At 35.0% G+C, this 12,789-nt stretch overlaps 1 protein-coding gene across 1 annotated transcript in view; it reads left to right on the top strand.

Moving 5' to 3' along the window:
• Positions 1 to 12,789, top strand: part of CFAP54 (cilia and flagella associated protein 54) — a 146,289-nt gene that overhangs the window by 92,148 nt on the left and 41,352 nt on the right. The window contains 11 exon segments of the mRNA XM_062573225.1: positions 208 to 389; positions 1,499 to 1,726; positions 1,935 to 2,158; positions 2,255 to 2,390; positions 4,542 to 4,650; positions 5,660 to 5,812; positions 6,491 to 6,685; positions 7,622 to 7,709; positions 8,136 to 8,342; positions 9,733 to 9,799; positions 11,685 to 11,867. Coding sequence (XP_062429209.1) covers positions 208 to 389; positions 1,499 to 1,726; positions 1,935 to 2,158; positions 2,255 to 2,390; positions 4,542 to 4,650; positions 5,660 to 5,812; positions 6,491 to 6,685; positions 7,622 to 7,709; positions 8,136 to 8,342; positions 9,733 to 9,799; positions 11,685 to 11,867 — 1,772 coding nt within the window.

Raw genomic sequence — 12,789 nt, forward strand, 5'->3', positions numbered from 1 at the left:
TAATCCCTCTTCTCCTGCTGCTTAAGTATAAGCATCATTTATTTTAAATATCATAACCTTATAAAATATGATAACCTTAACTCTGGCATTTCCTAACATTTGAGTGTTTAGCTGCCACTGGAAAATCTTAGCTGACCAATAATACTTTCTTTTTTATGTTTTTGAGAACTTTAACTCATTTTTAATCAGTGAACTTTTTGTCTTCAGATACAGCTAAATCTTCTGAGCACAGCTCTAAATCGAGTGGGACAGATACTCCTCGAACTCAAATGACAAATGATTCAGAAATATCCATCTCATTTTCCCCCAGAGAGCATGACCGGTTTCTGTCAAAAACTGTTTTTTCAGAGCATTTTACAAAAATCTTTCTTCATTTAAGGAAAGCAGTGGTAAAATACATTTTATTATTAAATACTTTATTTATTACTAAACAATGAATTACAGTGTTTACTAATTTCTAAATTTTTTTAAAAGCAATCTTCAGAATTAAAAAAAGCTTCAGTGAGAAAAAACAATTATTTTTCATTCTCTGCAAAATATTCAATTGCAGTTGTGGCCATAAGGCAGGGTCAGATACTGGTGGAGAGAGACACTCAGGCTTCATAAGGGGTTGAACAAGATGATAGGTTTAATAAAGGACTTTTACACTACAAGCTACATGTGGAGGCCTGGGAAATGCACAATGGGATCACCAATGGGAGGCTGCTGGGGGCAACGGTCAAATGCATGGGTTGAACTCAGCTTGTCGTTCCTGAGGGCCCCTTAAATCTAAAGGAACTATTTCTTCATCTCAACTGTGCTAACCTTGAGAAGCTACTGTCTGGGAAGCAGCTAGACTTTGTTGACAAAATGGAATATGCATACCTGGTCCTGATGGGAATTTAGTCAGTGTGTAGTTTCACAGCTAGGCCTGCTACCACATACTCTGCCTCATCACTGACTCCTTGCCAGATCTTCTACAGGTGTTCTCACTACAACAGTATATCAAGTATAGTAGACCTACCATCTAGCATAATGTATATTTCAATCAAATGTTTAGTTATTTATGTAAATCTTTTATTTTTCATTTTGTCTTTTCTTCCCATGATTGTTAAATCTTTCCCAAAACACTTCCAGACTTGCTTCTGTCTTTACAGGTCTTTGATAAATGACATAGTACAGAAAGATACACGATTGAAAGGAAATATAAGCTGACCATTCTTCCCATAAACCTTCCTAAAACCAAGTTAAAACGTGTTTATAGGTGGTGTGAATTTATTAATTATTCTCTCACTGAAAGCAACAATTAAATCCAGTAATAAATTAGGACTTCTAAGAAAAATTTCAAATTATTTTATGATATTTTCTGTAAATTCAAATATTGAGTAATTCTGCTATTAAAGAGATCAGTGGATTATAATTTTGAAAGATTAATTCTACTTGAGCTTTGCAATAAAACAGTGATGCTTTTCGTTTCTATTTTTTCAAACTATAGTTCTATTTTGTATGGTATACATAGGTTCTTGCTCATCGTGGTGGCCACTGGACATTGCTTCAAAATGCTTGCCGAGAACTTTGGAACTATGCTCAAGAAGCACAATCAATTGCTAAATATTCACGTTCCCATCCAGGTGCATTTCCCATTACCAGAAGTTTTGTTAGGGACACCATCTGGTTGCCATTTTATTTGGCATCAGACATGATCATTAATATGATAACTGAACTACAATCAAGTAATTCTCTTAAGGTAAAAATGTATTTTTATTAAGACAGTATACTCATGATCACATACTCAATGGAGATAATTTTCTTGCTCTTGCATTTCATTTTGATATCATCAAATTGTTTTCTGTAACTTGTTTTAAAGAAGTACAGTATTTTCTAGTATTTATAATATGATTTCTCCTAAAATCAAGTTTGACAATAACAGGTAGCATTATGTTTCTTCATTGTAGATTGTGGATCCTGAAGGAGATTTCTGCATTCCTAGTTGTTTAGGAGGTATAACTGATGAGAATGGTGGTTCTAATCTCCATCCGCAGTCTCCTCTGGACGATGTGAATGTGGTTGACTTGAGGTGGATATGTAATCTGATCCTTAACACAATTGAGCTGTTATATCAAATGAAGAAGTGGGAAGCGCTGGTACACATAGCTGTGCAATTTAACATATTTACACAGTAAGTTACATCAACTCTAGCAAAAACCAGAAAGTAATATTTTATAGTTAAATATATTTTTGTTTTGATTTATTGCCATATTTTGCTTTTTTTCAGTGAGAGATATACAGAGCAAGTGAGTCCACTGTTGGTGTATGCTCAGAGGCAGCTGCTAGAAAGGATACAGCAAGTCCGTGGCCTACATACTCCTAAATCTCATTTCATAAAATATTTGACTGATAATGCAGAAAAGGTGAACTACAAATTTATTTTTTGAGTGCTTGCTGTTACAATGATTTAAATCCAGAAAACTACTTTCACTGATTATATTAATAATTTTCCATAATGTTCACAAATTGTAACTTACAATAAAAAATTAATGAACAAAATTGATTGAAACATATGGAAAGGCTTATATGACATGATTCTAGCAATAGTAGAAGTCTGGACTTTATGACCCAGAGATGATTTCTTCCATCCTTGCATTATGTACTGATTTCATACTATGAGCCTAGGTCTAATTTTATGTTAATTCTTAATGCTGCTATTTTAACCTAAAAACATTTATTTGAACATTGGGCAATCTTTCTGATTGATTAAACTTAAATGCAAAGGTTGCTTTATTTCTGTGTTGGAACATCGCTATAAAAGGTCAAAATTAAGCAAATTTGAGCTATCCCGAACACTGACAATATTAATAAAAAGCTTGAAACCACAGGAAGTTCTGCCTGAACATGAGGGGGGATTTCTTCCCTGTGAGAGTGACAGAGCCCTGGAGCAGGTTGCCCAGAGAGGTTGTGGAGTCTCCTTCTCTGGAGAGCTTCATGGCCCGCCTGGATGCAACCCTGTCTACCATGCTCTAGGTGACCCTGCCGGGTGGGGAGGTTGGACTAGATGATCCCCAGAGGTCCCTTCCAACCTTATGGATTCTATGATTCTATGAAAGACTTGATTACCACCAAGGAAAAGCTGAGCGGCAAGTTCCTTTTGTTCAGAGCCATGATTCTGCACACTTAGCCAACTGATATTGCCAGTGGCAAAATTTTCATAGAATCAGCTATTAAAAATCAAGATTTTTTAATATAAAGTTTATTTCTAAGAAGTTTTGCTAAAATCAAGTGTATAGTAGATTATTTTTACTTTTTTTTATTAAGTAATATAAACCCAGGATTTTAAGAAGATAGAAAAAGTGAGGTTTATATTTCAAGAGGCTATAGTTCTGAGCATAATTGGGATTCAGAAACCTCCACTTTTCACAGAAACAACAACCTACTCTACAGTTCCTGCAGAACTCAGAAGACACTTCTGACTTGCAGGAGTATATAGCTGATTTTCTGTATCTTTTGTCGCTATGTGGCCGTTTCCTGCTTAGTTCTTGTGGGCCCTGTCATTCAGAACACAGTCCTTTGTCTAAAACGAGGGTAGTGTGACAAACTGCTACATACCACAATGATCTGAGCAATATGGAGAAGTAATCGTAGTTTGGAAAGTCATCTTACTTTACAGAATAAAAAACAGCTAATAGTAATAGTAATAAGAATTGTTCAAAAAAGACGGCAAAAGGATTGGAAATTGGGTGGATATGGCTACATTTCACAATACAGTGCCACCCAGAGGCATTAGAACTAGCTCTGCATAGAATATGTTGCTTCTGAAACGATGTAGCTACATTAGCATGACTTTCTACAGTGCTAGCGTAGCCCTGTTGAGAGGCTGGATATATTTGTCTGGAAGTTTGCTTCTCTGACAGGATTGACTGATTCTTTCATTTGCTTGGAGTTATTCTGGATATTGCTATGCAGCACTACCTTGTGCTTTGTAGACTGTGTACTCTTTAGGCATGCTTATATTTACAGGTTCTTTCAAGTATGTATTTGTCCAGATACTCAGCACAGGTGAATGCTATAACTTTGCTGAAGTTGATGGATCAATTCTGAATTATATCAACAGGGGATTTAGATTGCTAAAATAATATATTTTATGTTGTAACTCAGCATGTTGTTACTACTGTACTCATTTATTCTAACAAAACAAAATCTTTTGTTTTCTGAGACAGAAGGGTGGAATATTTGTTGCATATCAATGAGTGGCTCATGATTCTGACAAATAACAAATAAGATACAAATTTAATTCATTAATAATCTTCAACTTGCATTTTCCAACTTTGATCTGAAAAGTAATACGTATTATTTCACATCCAAACATTTATATGATAGATTCAGTACTTAGGTATTCTGAATATCTCACCTTTTACTGAGTTGGCTGGTCATCATGGGTCATTGGCATCTTTGAAAATTAGACGTCTCTTATTTTGGCATGACTGTGTCTTTAGATACTTAAGCACTAAACATTTACATTTTTCTGAATATTGTTCAATCATCATGAAACAAAACTTCATTTTTAGATGAGCTGCAGAAACTACATAGGAAATCAACTGCCTGTTGCCCATTCACCTAGTGAACTGATTTTTCCTGGATGCTTTTGCTCTCCTGAGATGAAAAGTGATTATACAAGTCAGAGCGCCTTTCAATATAGTGAGTCCTTTTTCCTGAAAAAGCTTTCTTTTGCCTCATACTGTGTGTTTTATTTTTTGCTTTCCTTCATGCTGTAAGTCTTCCACTGTTACTATAATCTGTTTCTTTTTAAAAGTTCAGTTCTCTTTCAAATTATTATCCAGAACATGCCTTGATATTTTAGATATGTAGAAATATTCTGAAGACCTTTCCAAATAAATTCAAACTGGATCTAAGAGTAGAGAAAAGCAATTGTCATCCAGCTGCCTCATGACCTACAGCATGATATATACACTTGGTGACTTTCTGTGGGCGCTGTTGAATACCCACAAAAATAGGCAGAAGTTATTGTGAAGCTGCACTATCATTTATAGAGTCAACAGAAAAACTCAAGTGAAGTGAAAGAGGGCAAAATCCCTCTTTTACCCACAGACAGTTTTCTTTCCAGTCAGCATTTTAGTCATTAATGAACATTTGTAAAACATAGTTCCTCATACACAAAGATGTCAAAGCATTACACACAAAGTTTTGTGTGGAATTCAACTGAGGAAAATCATTAAACAACAGATAATACTATACGTGAGAGCAGATAACATATTGTGTTCAAACGAGAGAGCCAGCCAGCTCACAGCTTTGGTACGTAGGAACTCCAGGGATTCTAGTACCTAGAATTAGCAGTTGTAGTAAAAGATTTGTTCCCAGATTCCAGACACCAGAATGAGAGCGGAGAGTTGAGCTGGCCTGAGGCAGATGGAATTCAAAGGCTCTAGGAGTCACCTAACAACTAGAAGGGAGCACTGGAAAAGATGTAAATGCTCAGAAGTGCTTTTCTTGTGTAATAATTTTGCTTTAATTTACCATCTTACAGGAAACAAAGGTGGTAAAAGAATCATCAATGTATTTTAATTTTGAGGCTCATGAATTGTTCAAATACGCCTTTTATGGGATGTTTTACTAAGAAGTGTATTTGTATCATGAACATTTTTTCTCCATAATTAATTCCTTTTAGATTGCAGTCAAGCAAAAGCACTAGTTTATGTACCTCTTGATGTGAATGACACACTGAAATGTTTTAGAGAAACTCTAGAAAAATCTAAATATCACAGCAGAGCACTGAGACATAGCAGAAAACTACTTTCATTATTTCTTGCACACACACAAGGTGAGTTTATTCATTGGGGTGTTTCTCACTTAACAATAAAATGTATATACAGCTAAAATAGGAAACAGTGAAAGGTACATTTTTTTTAATAAAATTTTAGTTGTTGCTCGGAATTAGAAAAAAGCACTGAAAATATTTGATTTCTAGTTGAGCCAAAATATAACCCAGTACTGCTAATATCAGGTTGTTTATATCTAATGTTTCATTCTATTTTCCTAATATAAAGTTATATATGAAGTTCTGTAAGCACAATCTGTAAGCCTGATTTCCTTTTATCTGTGTTTCATGGTTGGATGATGGATTTTTTTTCTATAGAGTTGTATGACTTGTAAGTATTTTTTCCATACTGAGTATTCTGGTGCCTAATAACTTGTCATCTCTCTCTGCAGCCAAACCTCAGTTACAAGACAGACTGGCAGCTCTTCCTAAGTTTATTTTCTCTAACTGTGGTCATATTTCTGTTTGGCTGAGCTGACCAATGAGTTATGACCAATAAGTTCAATAAAAGGAGATACACAGACAGAATCATAACATAGAAAACCAGATTAAAGTACAGCACATATGAATCATACGTTTACATTTCATTTTTTTGAATAATATGGTGGGGGAATATCTGTGGTGCAGGAAACATAGCAGTGTTGTTCTAAACTGAGCATATAAATTGCTTTTCTGATCTAGAAAATATTGGAAGAACAATCAGTCAGAACTCTTCAAGCAGAAGGCTGGAATTTAGTGTGGGAGCTGAGCTGACATTTGTGCCGACACCATGTGATCTTTCTCAAGAAAAATTTAATTTCTCCAGTATGGTTGAGAGTAAACCAATACCACAGTCACAGCTTTCAGTCATTATTTCTTCCTATGAAAAAACAATTGGTAAAATATTTATAAATTTCTGTTTTCAGCTAACATCTAACATCATTCTGTCTGTTTTCATATCTATTCACTCTAGTCTTATTTTCCTCTGTCACACAGTTTCAACTCTCTCATCAGTGGTCTCCAGAAATATATAACCTTCTTTCTGTTAATTGAAAAAAAAAAAAAAAAGAATGTCTACATTAGATCCTAAGCAAGCCACTAGTTTGTAAATGTCCTCTGCAGTTATCTTCTCTTATGAAAAAGCATTTCTTCAGAGAAGTTACACTAATTAATCCCAAATTAACAATCTGCTGTCATGTTTACTGGAGTCATTTTAATTCCATTATAGGTTTTTTGTTTGTTTTTTGTCTTTTTCCCCCCAGGAAGCAGAGCTTTCAGATTTTGTGCATTTGAATATGAGACCTTGCATTCTAGTGTGGCTTTACTCACATATTTATAGTTCAGTGCTGCTACCTTTTTTGCTCAGTGACAAAGCAGACCAAGAATAGCAAGTCAACAGATGTTTTAAGCAGTTTATTTTGAAGTAAGGGATCCAGAAATGAGCCAGAGGCAATGATACTGCGCTGTATGTAGGCAATGTTCTTTAACAGGGCCCTGGTCAATGGCATGCTTCCCAGTTTCTCTCTTGATGAGGAAGCAATTTGAGAAATTTGAGAAAACAAAAATGCAACAGTTAATGTAAACAGATCCATGAATAAATTCTGTTATTTTTAGAGTTAGGGAAATGAGATAGGAGTGTGTATATTCAAAGGTAAAATATGCATCTTTTGAATCTTTCAAAAAATCTTTCAAAATCAAATACATTGAATTACATGTAAATGCACATCAACTTCTCATGCAGAATTTGTTTAAGTTTCAGCAACTGATTTAATAATATGACAATATTATTTCTAATTCGTTAAAAAAAAAAAAAAAAAAAAAAAAAAAAAACAGGAATCCTTGAAATAAACAACCAGAGAGACCTCAAGGTTCAGGCTCTACATGAACTTGGAAATCTTCACTTCTATGCTGGCAACAAAAGGTACGTAGTTACTAGATTTGAAAAAAAGATCATGGTTAAACTTGTATGTTCATATGCTGTCTTCAGATCCATATATCTTCTTTCATCTATCTTGATATTAATAGTATTTTGAGAGGATTTTCCAGAAATGTTTATTTTTCTTTGCTAGGACTTTTATTAAGACTAAATTGTCAAATGATAAATATAACTTCCAAAACTGCATAGAGATGCTTAATGTAACAAAGAGCTAGCAGAGAAAAATAAAGTCCTCATGATTTTATTGACCAGAAATTGAATCTTTTTATGTTGTAGAAATTATATTTTGTTTTTTGACCTAAGCAGAATTAGTTGTAACTCAAGCAATAAAGGTAAAAAAAAAAAAGTCAGTCTTATCTTCCGCTTTGGAAAATGTCAGCAATACGATGAGTATGTTTTTATGTGTTACAGAGCTGCTTTTAAAAACTGGTGTCAAGCCCTTGATGAAACACTCAACATTGCTGATGCTATTAACAACTGGCAGGAATTAGTTGTTTCGAAAAATGCTACAAACTGCCTTGCAGTTGAAAGATCTACTGATGTGAGTCAGAAATTTCTTTCTCAGGCTGGAATTTGGGGCTGTTTACATGCAGCAGTTTTAGTAGCCAAGATAGCCCAGTAAGTATTTGTGTGTACGTGCGTGTGTGTGTGTGTATGTGCGCGCGCGCATGCATGTGCATGCATAATATACATATATTTATATATTTATTTTATATTTTAAAAGAACTGCCCACTCAGGACATATAACATTTTGAACTTATTTTAAAAACACTAAAGAATTTTTATAAAAAAGACTCATCCAAAAGACTCTTCCTTTCAGGAAGAAAGCTGCTCTTTCAGAGAATAATGTTTGTTCTCTTTTTTTGAGTGCTTAGCTTTTATCCTAATTGCAGCCACTGAAAGATCCTTGAAGTAAAAAAAAATTGTCAAAAATTGTAAGCACAAGTATTTTATGATCATATTGATTCTCTGTTGAAATATCAAATCTTCCAAATCATTGTGCATATTAAATATTAATGTATCTTGAAGGCAGATTTCCTACCTAAAGTACTCATTTTCTGGTGAGTTACAACTAAATGAAATTTGAATTACTCTGTGAAAGACTACCATCAATAAACATTGCAGTCCAGTACTGCTTATCTACTGGTGAAACACTACGGATGTGATTGAGCTGTTACTGATTACAATACATGAAATGTACAAAATATAAAATTTAGGAATATCCAAGCCAACTCTAAATGACATTAGTAGTACCCAGGAAAGGGTAGAGTTTCATCTGAGCAAACTATCTTAGCTGAGAAGAAGAAGAAACTGCTTTTACAGGTGCTTGCAGCCCATATTTTCTGTGCTGTGTGCTGTGCCTTTAGTTCTAATGTCCATTCCAGTCCCTGATAGGAATCTGGAGGGAGCTATCCTCTCAGCTTCTTCCTCAGGCAGATCTTTTTTACTCAGATCTGACCTGGACCTGTAGACTCCTTTCCCTTGAGTTGTTCTTTCTAGAGGAACTAAGTCTCTTATAGTAAAATACACATTAAAGGACTTTCTAGTGTTGTAGTTCAGAGGAGCTGCCCATTACCGTGATGATTTAAAGCTCTGGTGAGGTAGTTAGGTGGGATTCATTTCATGTAGCTAGACACCTAGCTATGTAAAAGTCCATATCTCTAGTTAGCTTAGCTTTCTTTTATGGAAAGAAATAGGCACTTTTAGGGTGTGAGTTATGTGACCTGTTTAATCTTTCCAGTTTTGTATGAGATGAATTTTGCTCTGAAATTGCCTGTTTCTTTCTCTTAACTATAAAAGGAATCTAGACAACTCTCTATGTCTAGATGTTTTCTTGGTCAAATGATCTTTTGCTTCCAAAGGCTTAGCACCTTTCTATAGAACAGGCAACTATTTTCAAATATGAAAAACATCTAGTTAGTATCATTATTGTGATAGATAGAATAAGAGTTTAAATAATTTAAATTGATGGACACATTCACATTTCTTACTGTTTGTTGTGCTTTAGGTATATCATAACATCAAAGATGAGATTAAGAACTAAATGCTGCTATTTTTCTGCTGTACTCTTTAAGGTAAGAATACAAATTCAGTTAGAATTAACGAAGTTGACAGAATGCTTTTAAGAGATTTAAATCTCAATAGCTGTGTGTTAAAATATTTCTTTTTATTTTGATTATAAAGGAGGACTGCAGATCAGAAGGAGCTGACAATTTATGCACATTAGATTGTGTTTTTCTCTATTTTTTAACATGATTCCTATGTTATAGCCTGAAAATTATCACTTCAGTAGGAGGCTCGTTTTCTAGAAACTAAAAAGTGAAGATGGCTACAAAATTTGGCAGTCAAATACATTTTTCTTCCCTTGAAGTATTCTCTCAGGAAGAGCTGGACAGCATCAGCAATAGCAGGGTGCCTTCTGTCATTAATTTGAACAGTCTTCACAATTGTCATAGATTTTCAACTAGGAGAACATAAAAGATTTCTGAATCTTCTCTAACACTGAAAAACATTAGTTTATAATACTAAAGTCTCAACTGCATAAGAATTTTCTTCTGAAAATAGAGGACAGTCAAAACAACTCAGAATTACATTTACAAAGAAAATAAGATCATTAAAATTAAGTCTGCAAACTTTCCAGAACAAATCATGGAGGAAAAAAAAGGGTTTCAGCTTGCTTTTAGAAAGAAACTTTAGAAACTAGCCATCGCTAGCAAAAGAAACTTTTTGAAAAGAAACTTTTTAGAAAGAAGCCATTGCTAGCAAAAGTGATACTGGAGAAACTACTGCAGTTGTCAGTCGGAGTACACCAAGATCAGTGCTAGCTCACCCCCACGCAGCATCAGGACGTTAGCTGGCTCCTCCAAAACAAGCTAGCCCCCCTTCCTAGTGCCTGTGGCAGCTGTGGTTGCAATGGTGTCACCTGAGCTCCGGCGCATTTAAGCTCTTTTTAACTTCAGCAAAGAGAGAACAATTTGGAGGAACAGAGGTAACCACAAATTTTGACTAGCTGCAAGCATGGTAATTGGAAGTGCTACAAAGTTGAACAATTTTGATTCCTCCTTGTGACAGAAATAGCAATAACCATTTGTTACTCTTGAATAATGGTAGAAATAATTGCCACTGACTGAAGTGGGTCTGATATTAATTGGGATAGGAGCGGCTTGCTGGGTGAGAGTCTTGAAAAATATAATCAATTACTGTCACGGCACCTTGCCAAGTTCAAGCCCATAATTTGTTCTTCTATTTGGAAAGCTCTTTTATAACCTAATTTAAATTCCTCCTCTGGTATAGGCTTTAGGCTGGTTAATATCTCAGATCTCGGTATGTAAATGGATATTCTCCAGCATATCATTGCTAATTGTGACAAGATAAACACATTTAGGAAGGAATATCTAACATCAGAAATGGTGTTAATATTCCTCCCATTTTAAGCTACTCTCTTTAAACTCATTTAAGTGATGTAAATTTTAGTAGGTAACATACTTTCCATGAACAGTCTGCCTTTCCTTTTGCTGTTAACTGATCCGTGGCTTGGTCTGGGGAGTGAGAGGCTGACAGGCAGGCAGGGTGATGCGCAGGGCTCTCTCTTCAGTTCTTCCTTTTATTCTTTCCTCACTGAACAGAACACACATAGGCAGGGTTCTGGCCTTGTCTGAGAGTCATTTCTCTCTTCATTAAAAATTAGTCTCAGAGGTTATTTAAATATTTTTGTAGAAGAGAAATATTAAATATTTTTGTAGAAGAGAAAGCAGCAGGCAGAATTTAGGCCTCTCCTGCAATAACTTTTTTTATCTGAAGACATGAAAGATTTTTCTTGTTCTGAAAACAGCTGGGTACTTGAACATTGATTGAATTTCATTTATGAAGTCATGTATGAATCTTAGAGGTTGAGTTTTTTTAGAGTTTTGCTAATGCATATGTTTCTTTTTATAAACAGTTCATTATTATCACTTTCAGGCCCTGTTTAGAGCTTCTCTTCCACATCCAATATCTGACTGTGACTATGCACAATATGAAATAAATATGCTTATTCCTGGCATTGACTTGTTCTCTGATCGCTACAGAGCTGATATCTCTACTGTAATTGCAAGTCTGAATTTCGTTATGTTTGAACTACATTGTGCAAAACAAAGTTTAATAGTAAGTATAATCTTTAGAAACTGGAAATGAATTATAAGACATCAAGTCTCACTTTTTATGCTGAATATACTTATGCAACCATATAAGCTCTAGTAAAATACTTGTATGGTTAGATTTCACAGCACTGAGGGAGAGAAAAGGCACAGCTTGATAACTAAAATTTTTAAAACATATAGGGTGCTTACTTATTCAGGAAGATGAAAATGCATGGTACGCTTGGTTTTCCTAGGCATTTTGGATGAAATTCCCAACTATATACAGTTGCAAATACACTATACTCAGAATTAATTTAAATGCAATATGTCCAGAATGTTTTCAATAATTTGCTTTCACATTCAATAAATATAAGCCCCTTTACCCCACACACATATGCATCTTTCCTTCTTATATTCTCTTCTTCCTCTGTATGGATTCTTTTTAGAGATTCCTTCTTATCTTGACCATGTAGCCATTTCTTCCTCTTAATGACACATCACTTCCAATTTAATCCAACTTCTGCCGAAAGTGTAGTGCTGTACATTAGAATGTGTAGATACTACCTCACTAGTACTGAAAAGGAACAATTCTATCATCTTTTTGGGGTCTGTATGCTCCAATAGATTTTCTTACACTGTATCTGGTGGCTATTGGATACCCCCATGAGTTGATTCAACTCCCTGCTTGACAGAAAACTCAGCAAAGCCAGGTAGTTTTCTTGCTTCCTTAATGAGTTGAATCTGCTCATGGAAGGCTCCTACAAATGGCACAGTCAGGGCAAGAAAGGGAACAGGATCATGTGGCTGGCAGCAGGGTAATGAGAAAAAGATTGCAGAGTGTAGATGGAGGGGCAGTTAGTAAAGCAGAAGCAACGCTTTACTCCTTTTTTTTGTCAGCAAGCAGCAAGCCATTGACTGATTCGTTTTCTTCTGGAACATCAGGCAAT

Source organism: Rhea pennata, chromosome 1, assembly GCF_028389875.1.
Source record: "Rhea pennata isolate bPtePen1 chromosome 1, bPtePen1.pri, whole genome shotgun sequence".
Classification (NCBI taxonomy): Eukaryota; Metazoa; Chordata; class Aves; order Rheiformes; family Rheidae; genus Rhea; species Rhea pennata.